Raw genomic sequence first — 16,579 nt, forward strand, 5'->3', positions numbered from 1 at the left:
GAGAAAAAGATTGGAAATCTAAAGAAGGAAGAGGGAATCATCTAAAGTTCATAAAGTTAATGCAGATTAAAAAAAACAATCACAAATGTAAAACATAATTCTTAAATTTTTGCATATATTTATTATTTATTCTTACTGAAACAAATATAGGATCATAAGAATAAGCATCATTGCTCTGTGACCCACTAGTGTCCATTGGAGAAGCTTTGAACATTTCATAAGTAGTACTTCATGAATATATTATATAATCTGCGAAGTGTTTAACAACTTTTCATCAATTTGATTGCTTGAGTTTCTTCAGGGGGATAAAAAGATTGGTTGAGACTTGAGACTACTTGGTGAATAATTTGGGTATCCTTCTAAGCATATTGCGACTTCGGGAACAATCGATATGTATTATTTAAAACAAAACAAAAGGTGTATTCCAACATTAGATGGCGCATATGCATGCATCCGATGCTCCTCCTTTGATAGGTGATAATATTGTGCTGATTTCATCTAAATAGCTTATAAAGCCATGATGTGACCCCGAGAGAATTTTAGCTCCCTAGGCCTTAAATAGCTGGTCCTGTGATAGTGAAGTCTTCAAGTCTTGATCCCACAGAGATGGGGTGGTGTGAAGAGTGGAAGCCAATTTTTGCAATGCTGGCTGTCAATGTCGCGCTTGCTGCCATGAACACCATGATCAAGAGTGTCATTGATGAGGGGATGAACAGGCTTGTCCTCATCACTCTTCGTCAATTGGTTGCGACGTTGTTCATGGCTCCGATCGCCTATTTTGGAGAAAGGTATGAGAGATGTAACATACTGTCTCATGCATAAGGTTTCTAAAGGATTATAATGGAGATCATAATTTATTACAATGATTCATAATTGCAGGAAGACCAGACCAAAGTTGACAGTTGAAATCTTTGTGTATCTTTTCTTCAGTGCGATGTTCGGGTAATGAAATGGAAAGAGTTCTTGGAGGCTTGAGCAGAATCTAAATTTAGACTGTTGAGAATTAGATATTGAATTAATGAGAGGCTGTGCATTTGTTTGCAGGGCTTCTCTCACGCAGTATCTATTCTTCTTAGGTTTGAAATATACTACAGCAACATTCGCATGTGCTTTTCTTAACATGGCTCCTGTGCTGACATTCTTGCTAGCCCTGCCCTTCCGGTAGTTTCTCTCACCCTCCTTTTGTGTAGTTTGTTGAGGAGACCTTTCCAAAAAATTAGAGGATGGGTTTCCTCTTTTTTTTTCCCCCCTAAAAGAAGGTAGAAAACTGGTTTTATGCTCTTTGAGGGCCCATGGGAAGCTTGGGGTAATACAAGGTCGACCTTGATTTGAAAATTCTCAATGTTACTGTTCAAATCCATAGGGGTGTGTACTTAGTCCTATGTTGGTTGTGTATTGGGAAGGCCTTGGATGCTTGTATAAAACCAAGGAATCTAGATAATATGTCTTGGCTAGATTTTCTTGATGAGCTCCTGGTTGTTTTAAATGATATCAAAATAGATCTTGCTCATGACTCGTGGATGGGGATGTCATAGTTACATGGCCCTTTTAGGATTCATTATGGGTGTGGTGTTTGTCGTTGGATTTGGATCCTTAATTTAGTGATGATGCCAAAGTTTAAATGGATGGAGTGTATATTTAGTCTCACATTGGCTATATGATAGGTGGATTTTATTTCATTCATATAGAGTTAAAGGATCCAAACAATACCTTTTGATTAGTCTTTTTGGTTGAGATCCTGAATTGTTACAAACAGATAGCATGTACAATCCCACATTGGTTAGGCACTACATAGAATTGGAATACTAATATAGGACCAAGAGACCTAACTAATACTTTATGATCAGCCTTTTTGGGTGAGGTCAATTACCATCTTGTACATATGGCAAATCTTAGAGTCCACCTTTGACTCCCTATGGGTAGATTGAACTCTTAATGAAACTTAAGAAAAATTTAGCAAATTATGCATACAGTTTGTGGAAGAATTTCCTCAAAAGTGTATGGAAGAATTTATATCACACAAGTTTCTTTTTTTTTTTGTGCATAAAAAATCAAGAAATTCATTTGGTTCAATATGAGAGTTCTGACAGATCACTTACTTCTTTCTACACTTGCCATGACAGCTATGAATAAATGGAATAGTTTGTGGTATCTATTCTAATCTTTCTTTGTCATCTCCTATAGTTTGGAGACACTAAATTTGAAGACCAAAGCAGGGATTGCAAAGTTGCTTGGGGCAATCATATGTCTTACTGGAGCAATGGTCCTCACTTTTTATAAAGGTGAGGCCTTAACCAACACTTCCCACCAGTTGGTGGCATCTGAGCAGCAACAGGGACACAATGCAGGCTACAGCACAAAGCAGTGGATCTTGGGTTCAACTGCCTATCTTGCTGGTTGTCTTAGTTGGTCTTCATGGTTTCTCATCCAATCTAAAGTAGGCAAGAAGTATCCAGCACTCTACTCTGGCACTGCAATGATATTTTTCCTTAGTTTCCTTCAAGCAGCAATATTGAGTTTAGTCACAGAGAAGAGCTTCTCTGTGTGGGCTTTGAAAAGGAAGCTGGAGATCATTACCGTAATCGTTTCGGTAAGCAAAAACTTAACCACTGTTAATTATTTGAATAGCATGCATAACATATTCATAATCTGCATATTTTTCCAAAATAATGAAAGGAAAAACATATTTGTGATTTAAATTTCACTTAGTTATGGTGCATAATGGTGCTAAACAAATTTAACTCTTTTTCCTGAAACTCACACACACACACACACAGAGGCATGCATTCCTTAATCCCTCAACCTAAATGAATGCAGTTCAGACTTAGGTCTTTGTTGTCACCATCAAAGGAATTCACTAGCAAGATAAGTCAGCACGTTTGACACTCCAATATGCTATACAAGAACTCTCGAATTCATTCATTGGCACATAAATTTTCAAGTCTTAATGAGGTAATAGGAGGTGTGACCTAAATGTTCTTAAATGATATCCACGTAAGGGTGTGAAATTTCCTCATTTTCTCTCTATCTAATGCAGATGAATGTTTCCTGATGTAATGTAATTTAATTATAATAAAATACCGAGTTAGGTCTCCTAATTCTTTCGATAAAAAAAAAGAGGAAATTTTAAAAGAGCTCATCTATGGCTGGCTTACCTTTAATATCTACTTGGTCATGGACAAACCACAAAATCTAGAAGGGGTTTCTAGATAGTGACTTGTATTTTTTGAAGTATTTGACAAAAGGATGTCAAGATGCATCATTGTAGACATGGCTAATGATATATGACCATGATCATGTCATCTAAAGTCAGTCATCAAAGGTTTAGACATGGTCACACTGACTTGCATAGTGATCCTTGATTCTTTTCAAGTAGACATCACTTTCCCAAAGTGGAAGATGATGATGCTCTCTCTCTCTCTCTCTCTCTCTCTCTCTCTCTCTCACTCACTCACACTCACACACATCCCTACTTGCACAGTCACCTTGAAATTCTTTTCTAGTAGACATCACTTTCCAAAAGTGGAAGATATTGAAGATGCTCTCTCTCTCTCTCTCTCTCTCTCTCTCTCTCACACACACACACACACACACACACACATGCTCACACACTCACACACGCGCTCACTTGCACGCTTCCTTTCCACCTACTTGATTGTTAGTTGTAATCATCTTTTTCTTAAATAGAAATTTCACCGAGACGAAGACCGGTGTTGCTACTCTAAAAAACCTTTAAATATGATCATCACTCTACCTTCTTACCCCAATAATTTTTTTTTTTTTTACATTACTTCTCTGATTTATTCATGGATTTCTGACAACTATTGTTTAGGAAGTGTTTTCATCTGACTGAGCTGAGTTCATAATTAAAGGTAAGAAGTAAGACATGACCAATTAATATCATATTAGGATTCTTCTAATTAACCTGAACATTAAAAGTCAAGCCTTTCTTTTTCAATTGAGAGGACAAATATTAGAAGTCTTTCTTTTTGAGGATTAAAAGAAAAGACTTCTAAATATTCGTCCTCTGAATTAAAAGAGAAGAATTGACTTTTAAAGAAAAAAAAATTTAAAAAGAGAATCATTACTTTGATGATCCACATTAGTTACTTCATCCTTTTTTAATCCTCTCCTCTCTCTTTTTTCTCCCTTTAAATCTACCAGTGTTATTCTCACAGTCATTTGAAAATGAACTACCTGCATGACAAACATGCCTATGATCAGTATTCAGTGTATGTATTTCTTGTAATGAGCAAATTATTTCAATGATATAAAAGTTCCAGCTTGTAGGCAATAAAACATTTAATGGTTATCCAGGGGATAGCAGGATCTGGTTTTGGCTTCTTGGCAATGTCATGGTGTGTGGAGAAGAGAGGCCCTGTCTTTACTGCTGCATTCACTCCTCTCGTACAAATTATGGTGGCTGCCATTGACTTCTCCATCCTCCATGAACCCCTTTACCTTGGAAGGTATTGAGCTATCTGCCATCCCAACAAGCTCTTCAAGTGATTGCACCCATCAATTATTAATTGCAAGCTAACTTTTGTTATTTTCTTTGCCTTGGCTAGTGTTTTGGGGTCTATTCTTGTGATTGCAGGCCTCTATTTTCTTTTGTGGGGAAAGACCAAGGAGGCCCGTAGTTCTGCAGCGAAGACGGTAGAAGAAAATGGTGAACACCAAGTGCAACTGCAAACTGTATGATAGAACAGTATCGTTTTGAAAGACCAATATCTTCTCCTTTTCTTTGAGTGTTTTGTTGAGAGTAGTAACACATGTGTATCGCTTAATAGAAATGAAGAAGGAAAGTTCTTCTTCCATTTTATTCTTTTGACTTGTTGAAGGACAGTCTACAATTAATCTTTTCAAGGAACATTACACCTCATTAGGTTAGGTTTGAGTTGGAACATATGCTGCTATTACTTTGCGGTATTCTTATTTTGAAGCTCAAGCTAAGTATATTCTTATTAAGTTACTGGACCCTAACTAAGTGTATTCTTATGGTATCTCATAAACTTTGATCTCACATGTGCACTCTAGTCTATTCCCCTCTCTCTCTGTCTCTCTCTGAGTTTGGGTTTGGTGGGTGGTTGGCCTTTTCCCAAAATAAGCCTAAACCACTTCAAAGAGAAAGGAGCTCTATTTGTAAGATCAGAACCACATATTCTTAGTACAACTTCGCTTGCTAGCTCCCATGTTTCACAGATAATTAAACATGTGTTTGATGCGGAGGACATTAAAATGGAAAACTAATTAATCACAGATTGTTCATGGTTGGGCTACAAAAAAAACATGTGCAATCTGAAATATGTCACTGCATGTCTAGTATAGCCAACAGGTCTATGTATAATGTTTATCAATCTGGATCATTATGTCACTGCTTATTTTCCTGCGACCAAATGTGGTAGTTAACATCTACATGTATACATACATCTATATATGCATGTATGTATGCATGTACATATGTATGTTGATAATCGTTGTTCAACATATTCCTCGATTGTTTAATTTAAAATAAGAAGCACATTAACAGGCTGAATTAGGCCTTCAATTGAAGCTGTGATGGACAAAATATGATTTCGTGGGCACCATTTATATGCAGGGTATGATCCTTAAGTTGCCTTTTCTTGCTAGCTAAAAGATCAGTGTTACAGGCACAACCAGACATGAGCGTCCAATCTCAATCTGGTGGGTGTGCTGATCATATGGTATGAGAGCCCATAGGATTACTTATATAGATGCTCATGGTGTAGGAACATTGACATGTCTAATAAAATTGGATGAGTTAACTATGTCAGTTCATCAACATCCCTATCTAGGAACTTAGTAGTCCTACAAGACTTTTGAAAAAGGAAGGGGGTCGGAAGTTCAAACATTGCTCTTTTTAGCATCAGTTAGCCCCACAACGAACCAATCATGCGATTGCGTCTCTCTGTAGAAATGCAAGAAGAAAAACTTTCCAAACTAGAGATCACTCCTTGTATATGCTTGATCTTAGCTATCCAATTTTTAGCAATGACTACACTGTCACCTTTCGAGCAGTGTCTAACTTTGAGTCGACGTGCTAAGTCCTGATTGGCCTCTTAGTTGAGGGTCCTGAGTTCATGTAGAAAGAATCGTTTCAAGATAGATGTTTGAAGCACATGATTGATCTGACCTAATATGGTTGCAGGTCCCATTCAAACAAAGGCCTCAGACAATAATAGTTTATAAATCCTTATCTTTCATGAAAGAAGACAATTGAGCTACTCCTCAAATCATTACGGTAGACTAGCGTCACATATCGAACAACATAGTTCATCTTCCTAATTATATGAGATTAGCATCAAATATCGAACAACATAGTTCATCTACCTAATTATATGTCATCACCAAAAATTGTAGCTATCTAACAGCAATCCATCTTCCTATTTATATAAGAGTGACATCAAGTATCAAACAACATAGTTCATCTACCTAATTATATGTCATCACCAAAAATTATAGTTATCTAACAACATTTGGATTGCACATGCTCGATCGACACTAGATAATGGATCATCAATTAGAGATATCGACACGAAACTCTACCATGTAACGTACCGGATCTCGACATATCTCTTGCTTGGAGCGGCTGGAGCTTTCACAAATGACAATGAGAAAACACCTCGCAACGGTCCCAATCTCTCACCAATCATCTCCAAAGCTTAATAAATAAACCATCACTTATCCAACACCCTAAAATTCTAAAACCATGCAGGCTTTCGAAACCGGCCAATGCGTCGCCGGCCCACCGTTATCATCTCCGTACTGCATTTGTACACGTAAGCTCCTTGTCCGGCAGCATCATAGCCGCAAGATCAAGTGATCAGACGGCCCTGACTTTGCAGGCCTTCAACGTCGCTTGCGACTTCAGCCAACCGCTTCCCCGGCAACGATATCTATCAGGAAACTATAAACTTAAACCGTTCCACCGATAGAAACCGTTCGTTTGATGCTCTCCCATCTTAGATCAGGACTCACCATTTAGATTATCGTGTTCCGGGGCGTAGCATAACAAATGGAGGGAAATATAATACGAGAGAAAATAAGCTCCTCGCCGGCCATCTTTTTTGTCCTTAATTCGGACAATATTGTTCCCATTCTGTCCCTCCTCGTTATATAATCCCTCCCTATTCCCCCACCCTTCCCGATCCGATCCCAAAAAACCCCCACTCCGCCATGGGAACTATCCCTCTTCCCCTCTTCCTCCTTTTCTTCTCACTCTCTGCAAGGGCGGAAGCAGGAAACCCCCCCGCGTCTCCACGAAACCTTGCCATGTGTCTCTCCTCCGCCCGGCTCACCAATTACACGATCCCCTCTGTCGACCCCTCAGAAGCGGCCATGTTATCGTATTACCGTGTATTAAACTTCTCCATCGAAAACCTCCGCTTCGCCCGGCCCTCCCTCCCAAAGCCCGAGGCCGTGGTACTCCCGGACAATAAGTTGCAGCTGCGGAGCACGATAATCTGCTGCCGCACAGCTAATCTCGGCATCAGGATTCGCAGCGGAGGACACAGCTATGAAGGATTATCCTACTCCGCGGGAGACCACACCCCCTTCGTTATTATCGATTTAATGAACATGAATCGGGTCTGGGTCGACGTGGAGAACCGGACCGCCTGGGTCGAATCGGGAGCGACGCTGGGCGAGACCTACCATGCCATCGCCAAGGCAAGCGATTCGATCGCTTTCTCCGCCGGGTCCTGCCCCACAGTTGGCAGCGGTGGCCACATCGCCGGCGGTGGATTCGGCCTCCTCTCTAGAAAGCATGGACTCGCCGCCGACAACGTTCTCGACGCCATCCTGGTCGACCCGGACGGTCGAGTCCTGGACCGGAAGTCCATGGGCGACGACGTCTTCTGGGCCATCCGAGGCGGGGGCGGGGGCACGTGGGGGGCGGTCTATGCTTGGAAAATCCGGCTCGTCCCCGTCCCGAAGCGAGTCACCTCCTTCATCATAAACCGAGCGGGGTCGACTCGGACCGTCGCTGAGTTAGTCAACAAATGGCAGCGAGTCGCGCCGAGTCTTCCAGACGAGTTCTACCTCTCTTGCTTCGTCGGCGCCGGTATACCGGAGCTAGACCGGATCGGGATGTCGGCCACGTTCAAGGGCTTCTACCTCGGACCCAAACCGGAGGCGGTTGCGATTCTGAACCGGCGGTTCGCCCAGTTAAACATATCAGATTCGGAGCTTCAAGAGATGAGTTGGATCGAATCCGTGGTCTTCTTCTCGGGTCTGCCGAAGGGGAGCTCAATATCGGATCTAAAGAATCGGATCCTCCACACGAAAACCTTCTTCAAGGCCAAATCCGATTACGTGCGGCAGCCAATCTCAAAGCGAGATTTAGTCAGAGCCCTTGATTTGCTATCAGACGAGCCAAAAGCGTATCTTATTCTGGACCCTTACGGTGGGGCGATGGACAGGGTAGGGAGCGAGGATCTGCCGTTCCCGCACCGGAGTGGGAATCTTTATATAATCCAGTATCTGGTCGAATGGACGGCATATGATGATGGGAGGAGGGACGAGTTCATGGAGTGGATCCGTGGGTTTTATGGGTTCATGGGAGAGTTTGTGTCAAAGGGGCCGAGGGCGGCGTATGTGAATTATTTGGACCTCGATTTGGGGAGCACTGGATGGACGGACGACAACGAGGGGTCAAGTGATCCGGTGGCTGAGGCGAGGGTATGGGGGGAGAGGTATTTCTTGGAGAATTTTGATCGGTTGGTACGGGCGAAGACGGCCGTTGATCCGGATAACGTTTTTACGAATGAACAGAGTATACCGCCCTCGGGGTTGGGGTTGGGGTTGGGTCGGGATGAGGTGGGAACATGGGATGATGATCATGGGGCGTGTTCTAGGATGGTGGAACGGACAAGAGGCTGCAAAGGAATTATTTTATAAAGGCCCACAGTAAATAGTGTTTTTTTTTTGAAAGTTTTTTTGGTGTGATTTTTTGATCCATGGAGTTGATAGGTGATAGAAGAAAAATTTGTTGGAGTCATGCAAGTCCCATATACATTGTGCTCCAATGAGTGCATGTCACTTTAGCGATGGATAATCTAAAAAGGATCGCTATGATAATCTTAAATCACTAATGATTCTTATTTTGGAATAATTTGATCTTCAATGACCTTATATCATCTTGTTTGGTATGTTATGTTTGGATGAATAAAGATATTTACAATATGCTATGAAAAGATCGAACCCTAAAAGACCAAACATACATACATTTTATATATATATAAAATCTTATTGTTGTCCAATACTATATCATTATTATAGCCTAGCACTATACTCTTCCATCGTAGCCCAGTGCTACACTTCTATCCACTTTCATCTTCTTTGAATAATGGTATGACAATGATAAAAGTTTTAGACTTACGCTGTTGTATATCCTTTATTTAACCTACATCTTTCCGACTAATCTATTGTCTATAGTATATCTATGTATGCAACTGGATTTTATTTAGTTAAGCTTAACGGGTCGCTCTTTATCTTGACTATGACTACTCAACTTTCTTGAGAATCTCGAGTTCTCTAGCTCATCTAAAATGTGACAAAATATACAATATTTTTTCTATTTCTTATTATACGTATATTGGATTATGATCTTATTATTTTATTATGATATATATGCATACTATTATAATTTGTTATAAAGATAATACATCATGATATTGATATCAAAAAATTATTTAAAAAATATTTAAACTATTATATTTTGTTATATGTTATTTTATTTTTATTATTTATTCCATTATAAAATTTATATACTATATTGTATTTCAAATATAATTGAAAAAAAAGGAAAAAACTTTATCCTACACATCATACGGGTTATATGCTAATATATATCTAAAGTGGAAGTTTAGCTAGTATTAAATTCTCCATTCTCCACATGGATATTGGTATTAATGACACCGACATTAATGTACTTAATTAGACATCATTCAAATTTACTTTTTTAATATGTATTATATATTAATGATATCGATATTAATGTGCTTGATCATCATTAAAATTTATTATTTAATATGCAATAAAAATATGAATATTAAAATATTTTATTTATTATAATTTTTTAATTCTTATATTATATTTTAAAAATAGATAGAATTGATATTGCTATTAATGATGAGACCTTTTGCTTGGCCATAATTAATTAAAATAAGCCATTTTATATGCACAAAAAATTGGGTGATTGAAATCTTCTATCCATTGTAATAAATTATACTACCATATCATACTCTAAAAATAACTAAAAGAAATTGTGGATCGTGCCTCCCTCATTCTCTTAAAAAACACTACAATTGGAGCTATAGCATTCATCTTCACTTGGGATGAGCCCCCAATAAGAATTTTGTCCCATCCGCTTTTGGTGGGGTGGGTAGGTTCCAGCCCCATCAATTTGGCAATGGAACCATTCCGGGTGCCGGTTCTTCAGCCAAATCAAAAATAAGGTCCAACGAGAGACCATTTCTCTCCAAACTCCATCACATGCAGTTAGGCAATAGAGACCGGAGCTTGTCCCAGAGAAATTCTTTATGCACCATCTGCGGTGTAAAAAATCCGATATGGAGCACACTACTTTATCCGATTAGTCCACGTAGCCATCACTTTTCAACACGCATTTAATACTAGCAGATTGACTTTTTCGTTTAAAAATTTTATATCATGGATATATCTTTCTTAAAAATTATGATTTTTTTTAAAATTATGATGCATCTTTATAAAAATTATGATACTTTCTGCATAAAAAGCTAAACTAAAGCATGATGTCATAATTTTTATGAAAGAGTGTCATAATTTTTAAGAAGAGTTGTCATGATGCTATACGGAGAAAAAAAATAATGAATATATATGAAAATAGTATTGTGATAATTCTTCTTAAAAATTATGACATCTCTTCATAAAAATTATGATAATCCATCTCAGTTTAGCTTTTTATGCGGGAGGTGTCATAATTTTTGTGAAGAGATGTCATAATTTTTAAGAAGAATTGTAATAATTTTTAAGAAAGATATTTTTATCATATAAAATTTTTAAATAAAAAATTGATATATTAATATTAAATATATATTATAAAATAATAATTCATCATTATATTAGATTTTCTACGCCACAGCCGGTGCACAAAGAATTTCCGTAAGGTCCATGGTATTTGCCACTCAGAATATCCGCGTCCTTAAAGTTAGAGATCTATCCATATATCACGCACACACTCTCTCTCTTTCTCTCACACACGTGTACACACACAACAACTTCTCACCTAAAGACTTCCTAATTAGTGATCACACTCCTCCTGCCTTCCTCTCAGGCGGAACAAACCTCCAACTAATCCCGTAATATTCGGGAATCCCTCTCATACGTAGCCCATTCGTCCCAAACTCTTACACTCCTTCAAGTATATATTTAGCAACTCTCGTTCTCCAGTCCCCCGTGACCTCTCCATCTTCAGATCTTTACCATAGAATGCTATCTTGTCAAAGTAGGCGCTCAATAGGGATATTCATCTTTGCACTCTTCTTTTATCGCGATCTTCATGGCACCCTTAGCCTTGATCAACAAGAGGTTCAAAGATGAACAACACCCCCGGTTGAGCACCAACTTTAACAAGATGAGTATTCCCATGGTAAAGATCCGAACCAACACCATGCTCAGGGGATCTAGTTGTTGTCGTGAATACATTCTTATTGCAGATGCTGAAAGGTACTTCTAACAAATAGCATATGGTCTTCGCTTTGAATAGAATGACATATCGTATCTCTCAATATATATATATATATATATATTTTTAACATTGTGTGTAAAAGAGGATATCTATTATTAGCTTCATCAAATTAACTAGATTTTGCTATGAGGCAGAATCAAACTAACAATAGATTCCTTTCTCTTTAATTTATCTATCCTTCTACAATCTTCTGCAGACTAGTTTGATTTCTTTGAATGAAATTGAACTCGCTTGCTTGATCAAGTAAATAATCACTGTGAATTTTCTTTCACTTTATTGATGCTTCTCTTTGCATATTTATGAAAAGATATTACATTTGGCACAGGTTAAATTGTTTAGAGTCTTTCCTTCCAAGTATTGGGCAACGATGTTGACATGTGTGGCAGGATGCTTCCAATCAACAGTGGCAGGGATAATAAAGAGAGAGGAAAAGCTGTATGGAGCTTAAAATGGAATTTGAAACTAGCAACAATAGTCGTTTTTTTACTATTTCTCCTTTCTCCTTTTTCTTTTTTTCTTTTTTTTTTTTTAAAAAAAAAACTTTTTACAGTGATCTTTACAGTGGCCGGTTCGTTCTATCTTGCCTAGCTACTACATGTCAATGATCTTCGGACGACTTCCTGAATGCATGGGTGGTTAATAAGACCGATGATTGGAGATGATCTTTCCTATGGAGGGGAAAAGCCTAAGTTTAGTGGTTGGTTTCATTTGCATGGTAGACTGGAAGCCAGTTTCCAGAGCTATCCGTGAAAATGGTTGGGGGAAGAAAATAATCGGTGCAGCCAATTACTCCGGCTTGTTATCTCAGTATGGAAAGACATTAACAAAAGTCTTGCTGCCGTCCTCTCTTCACTTGTCGATGGAGATGGAACCCGGCCCCCAAGCAAGTTGGGAGATATCCTTACCTTCTGATCATGAGCTTCGGAAGAATGAGTTGCCTGCCTTCTCTAATGGAAAATTTTCACATGATTCCAGCTTATTGGGCACATATTTGATAATTATTGGAGCATTCATATGCATTTCTATGGGGCAAAAAGCAAGAATCGTTGCTAAATACAACAAAAGCCGGAAATATTGAAGAAAGTGCAAATGGGACTTCGGAATAATAACCATGTGATTATTAAACTTTATACAAATAAGAATCATATGGTTATTCTGGAGTCCCATTTGCACTTTCTTCAATATTTCCGACTTCTGTTGTATTTAGCAACGATTCGTGCTTCTTGCCCCATAGAAATACATATGCTCCAACCATTATCAAACATGGATTTGCATCCCATTGGATTGGCTTGGGATCAAATTTGCCAGTCTAAAATTCAGGAGGGCCTAGGAATACAATCTTTATTTGCTGAAAGACAACAGTGTCTGTGTAAAATTGCTGCCCACTTATATTATATCCTTCATCTTTATGGGCACAACTTATTAAAGCAAAATATAAATTTGCTGGTTCTTGGCTGCATTATGTTGCTCCTCCTCACTCAGCTATCTGGTGCAAAGTATCTGTAGTTGGTTCGCTTGTTCAATTTAATTTTCAATCGTTGGTGGGTGTGGGAGACATCGTTAATATTTATTTTGATCCATGGATATCCACAATACCACTACATGTATCACCTACTTATATGAACATGGATTTTCACTTGGACGACATTAAAGTGTCAGATTTGATCACTACTGATTGAACCTGGAATACTGACTAGCTGGCTGACCTTGTCTCCCCTGATGTAATGAGACAGATCCAATCAATTCCTATTACCTAAGTACTTGTCCTGATCTCATCTTCCTCATGTTTCTCCGAGAGATACACATAGACTAATTTCATCCTTGCAGATACTAATGGGTGTATTTTATTGAAAGGATTGAACTTAATTGGAAAACCATCCAATTAAAAGTCCAGGGATTTATTCCTTAGTATATTCTTGATTATTCTCTGACATATTCTTGTTATTCCGTATCTATATTTGGGTCTACATATCTGTATTTATAGATCCTTATACGCACTCTTGGTAGTAAGAAGAAAAATAAAAATAAATATCTCCTTCTCTTTTTTCATCATAGTATCAGAGCACTCAGGTTGCTCTGATCCATTTTTTTCTTCCCCTTCTTAAAACCCTTCTCTTCTATTTTTTTCTTCCCCTTCTTAAAACCCTTCTCTTCCCTCCACTGCTGATACCGCCTCTACCGCCGCCACCGCTCCTTCTTCCTCCTGATTCACAGCGAACCGCTGCTGCCGCAGCCACCGCAGCCATCGCAGCTCCCTTCCTCCCCGGCCGCCTCCGTCGAGCCCATCATCCCCACCATAGACCCGTCGATCTCATCCACGCCGCCTCCCACGACTGGGGTTTCTTCCAGATCACCAACCACGGCATCCCGCTCCCGGTGCTCGACCGGACCATCGCCGCCGTCCGATCCTTCCACGAGCTGCCCTCCGTCGAGTCCATCCGCAACCCCCTTCTTCCCAGTCACCGCAGCTCCCTTTCTTCCCGACCGAAATCCCTCCGAAGCCTCCGCTTCCGTCGAGTCCGTCCGCAGCTCGCCACCGCAGCCCCGAAATCCCTCCAACGCCTCCACCAAAATCTCTTCACGGCCGAGTCCCCGACACCAGCCACCGTCTTCCTTGCCGATGGCGTCACTGGTGACGGCATCACCCTCGACAATCCCGTGCTTCACAGGATACATAATCGGTAACAAATAAAACCACAGTTTCTTTTTTAACCTTTTATTTATTTTATTTTAAAAAAAATAAAAAAATAAAAAAAATAAAAAATAAAAAAAAACACAAAAAAAATAAAAAAATAAAACAAAAAAAAATAAAAAAAGAAAAACTTTTATGGCTAGATACTTAAGAAGCCTGCAGTTACGGTGTGTCTGGTGATTCATTGATAGTGTGTCTCCAGTGATTCGTGTGTTTGGTTATTCATTGATAGTGTGTCAGTGAGATTATCGTTTGTATTTTGTTTGTATGGCCAATCCAATTACAATGCAAGATCTTGAAGGTCTACTGGATCGGCTTATTACAGTTGCCACTCGATCAGGGGATTCGTCAAGAGATTGTGGATCGCTGAATGCTCTTCAAGTGGCTGTAAAACTTGATGGCCCAGCGACATATTACAATGAGAGAGGAGCACTCATCTACTTGTACAAGGGCGAGGTTTGGAGGGATATCTCACCGGCACAAAGAGAAAACATGCTAATAATGAGCAGGATATGGCTCAATGGAGAATGGAGAACTCTGCTGTTCTGACATTTCTTCTAAATACCATGACACCGAATGTAGCCAGAAGTGTGCAACTGCTGGAGATTGCACAGGAAGTCTGGGAGACTGTGGCCCAAATGTTCTCACAAAAGCAGAATTCTGCTCAAGCATTTGAGATCCGTTCTCAATTACGTCAGCTTCGTCAGGGAGATTTATCTATCACTGAATATGCCACCGAGTTGAAACGTCTCTAGTCTGAAGTTGATCATTATAGAACTTTTGTTCCACAATGCTCCATCGATGTTGATGGATTTCAGAAATATTTAGAAGAAGAACGGGTTTAGAACTTTCTATATGGTCTGAATTCGGAATATGAATCTGTCAGAGTTCAGATTCTCGCCAGAGATATTTTACCTAGTTTAGGTCAAGTCTTCTCTACTGTTTTAAGCGAGGAGACACGACGACGAGTGACTTCTGACTCCAATAGTTCTGTAAGATCAGCTCTTACTGTACAGCCACAGCAGGTAGGTGAGAAGGTATGTTTTTATTGTAAAAAGCCAGGGCACACTAAGGCATTTTGCTGGGATCTCCATGGCCGCCCAAATCAGCCTGGGCGTGGTAGTCGGAGCCGTGGTGGTCGTCGTAGTGGTGGAAGAACTGGAGGACAGAATCATATTCTTGAGCCCAATCTCTCTGAAGAGACCGAGAGTGCTGTACATAGCTTATCTGCAGAGGAGTATCAGACCTTCCGACGAATGATGGAAAAGTATGAATCATCTTCTAACACCACACCTACTCTGGAACAATCTAACCACCAGGACGGATATCTTGACTCCTCTCTTTTTGCACACTCAGGTACTCCATATAAATTATCACATGCATTTACTTACGGAATATCCAACTCCTAGGTAATAGACTCAGGAGCATCCAGTCACATGACAGGGGCATCCAATAGTTTTATTTTCTATTCACCATGTTCAAGACATGACAAGGTCCGAATAGCTGATGGATCCTTTACCCTTGTCTCAAGAAAAGGATCCATCGACTATACTCCTAATTTAAGATTATCATCAGTATTGCATGTTCTATCCTTTTCTACAAATTTACTCTCTATCAGCTCTGTTACTAGAGATTTGAATTGCTCGCTCACTTTATGGCCTTAAACAGTCTCCTCGAACATGGTTTGATCGATGCAGTCGGACTGTAAAAGGAATGGGATATAAACAGAGTAATGCAGATGATACTCTATTCTATAAGCATCTCAAGGGAAAGAAAACTAAACTCTTGGTTTATGTTGATGATATTGTAATAACAGGAGATGACCATCATGAGATTAAACAACTCAAAGGAAAACTAAAGCAAGCATTTGAGGTAAAAGATCTGGATCCACTAAGATATTTTTTGGGCATAAAAGTTGGACGATCATCCAAAGGTATTTTTCTGTCACAACGAAAGTATGTACTAGATTTGCTTTCTAAGACTGGGATGTTGGGGTGTAAGCCTGCTACTACTCCAATAAATCAGAATCATCGAATAGTGACAGATGGTGGAGCTCCTGTTGATCGAGAAAGGTACCAGTGGTTGGTTGGAATGTTGATATATCTTCACATACAAGACCAGATATAGCCTATTCTATC

General features: G+C 39.4%; 2 protein-coding genes and 1 long non-coding RNA gene across 3 annotated transcripts; all 3 read left to right on the forward strand.

The window, feature by feature from the left end:
- Positions 1–258: 258 nt before the first annotated feature.
- Positions 259–4,972, forward strand: LOC105054940 (WAT1-related protein At3g30340). The gene is made up of 6 exons (XM_010936592.3): positions 259–788; positions 880–942; positions 1,045–1,161; positions 2,185–2,590; positions 4,318–4,469; positions 4,569–4,972. Exons 1-6 carry the CDS (start codon positions 607–609, stop codon positions 4,699–4,701), a joined length of 1,053 nt encoding a protein of 350 aa, XP_010934894.1. The 5' UTR covers positions 259–606; the 3' UTR covers positions 4,702–4,972.
- Positions 4,973–6,983: 2,011 nt separating this feature from the next.
- LOC105054942 (berberine bridge enzyme-like D-2) lies at positions 6,984–9,138 on the forward strand. Its single transcript, XM_010936598.4, has one exon. It carries the CDS (start codon positions 7,198–7,200, stop codon positions 8,917–8,919), a length of 1,722 nt encoding a protein of 573 aa, XP_010934900.1. The 5' UTR covers positions 6,984–7,197; the 3' UTR covers positions 8,920–9,138.
- Positions 9,139–11,442: 2,304 nt separating this feature from the next.
- LOC140852914 (uncharacterized) lies at positions 11,443–13,367 on the forward strand. The gene is made up of 3 exons (XR_012135889.1): positions 11,443–11,727; positions 12,075–12,184; positions 12,300–13,367. It is a non-coding gene; the product is annotated as an uncharacterized lncRNA (long non-coding RNA).
- Positions 13,368–16,579: the final 3,212 nt, after the last annotated feature.

This window comes from Elaeis guineensis, chromosome 12 (assembly GCF_000442705.2).
Source record: "Elaeis guineensis isolate ETL-2024a chromosome 12, EG11, whole genome shotgun sequence".
In the NCBI taxonomy this organism is placed as follows: Eukaryota; Viridiplantae; Streptophyta; class Magnoliopsida; order Arecales; family Arecaceae; genus Elaeis; species Elaeis guineensis.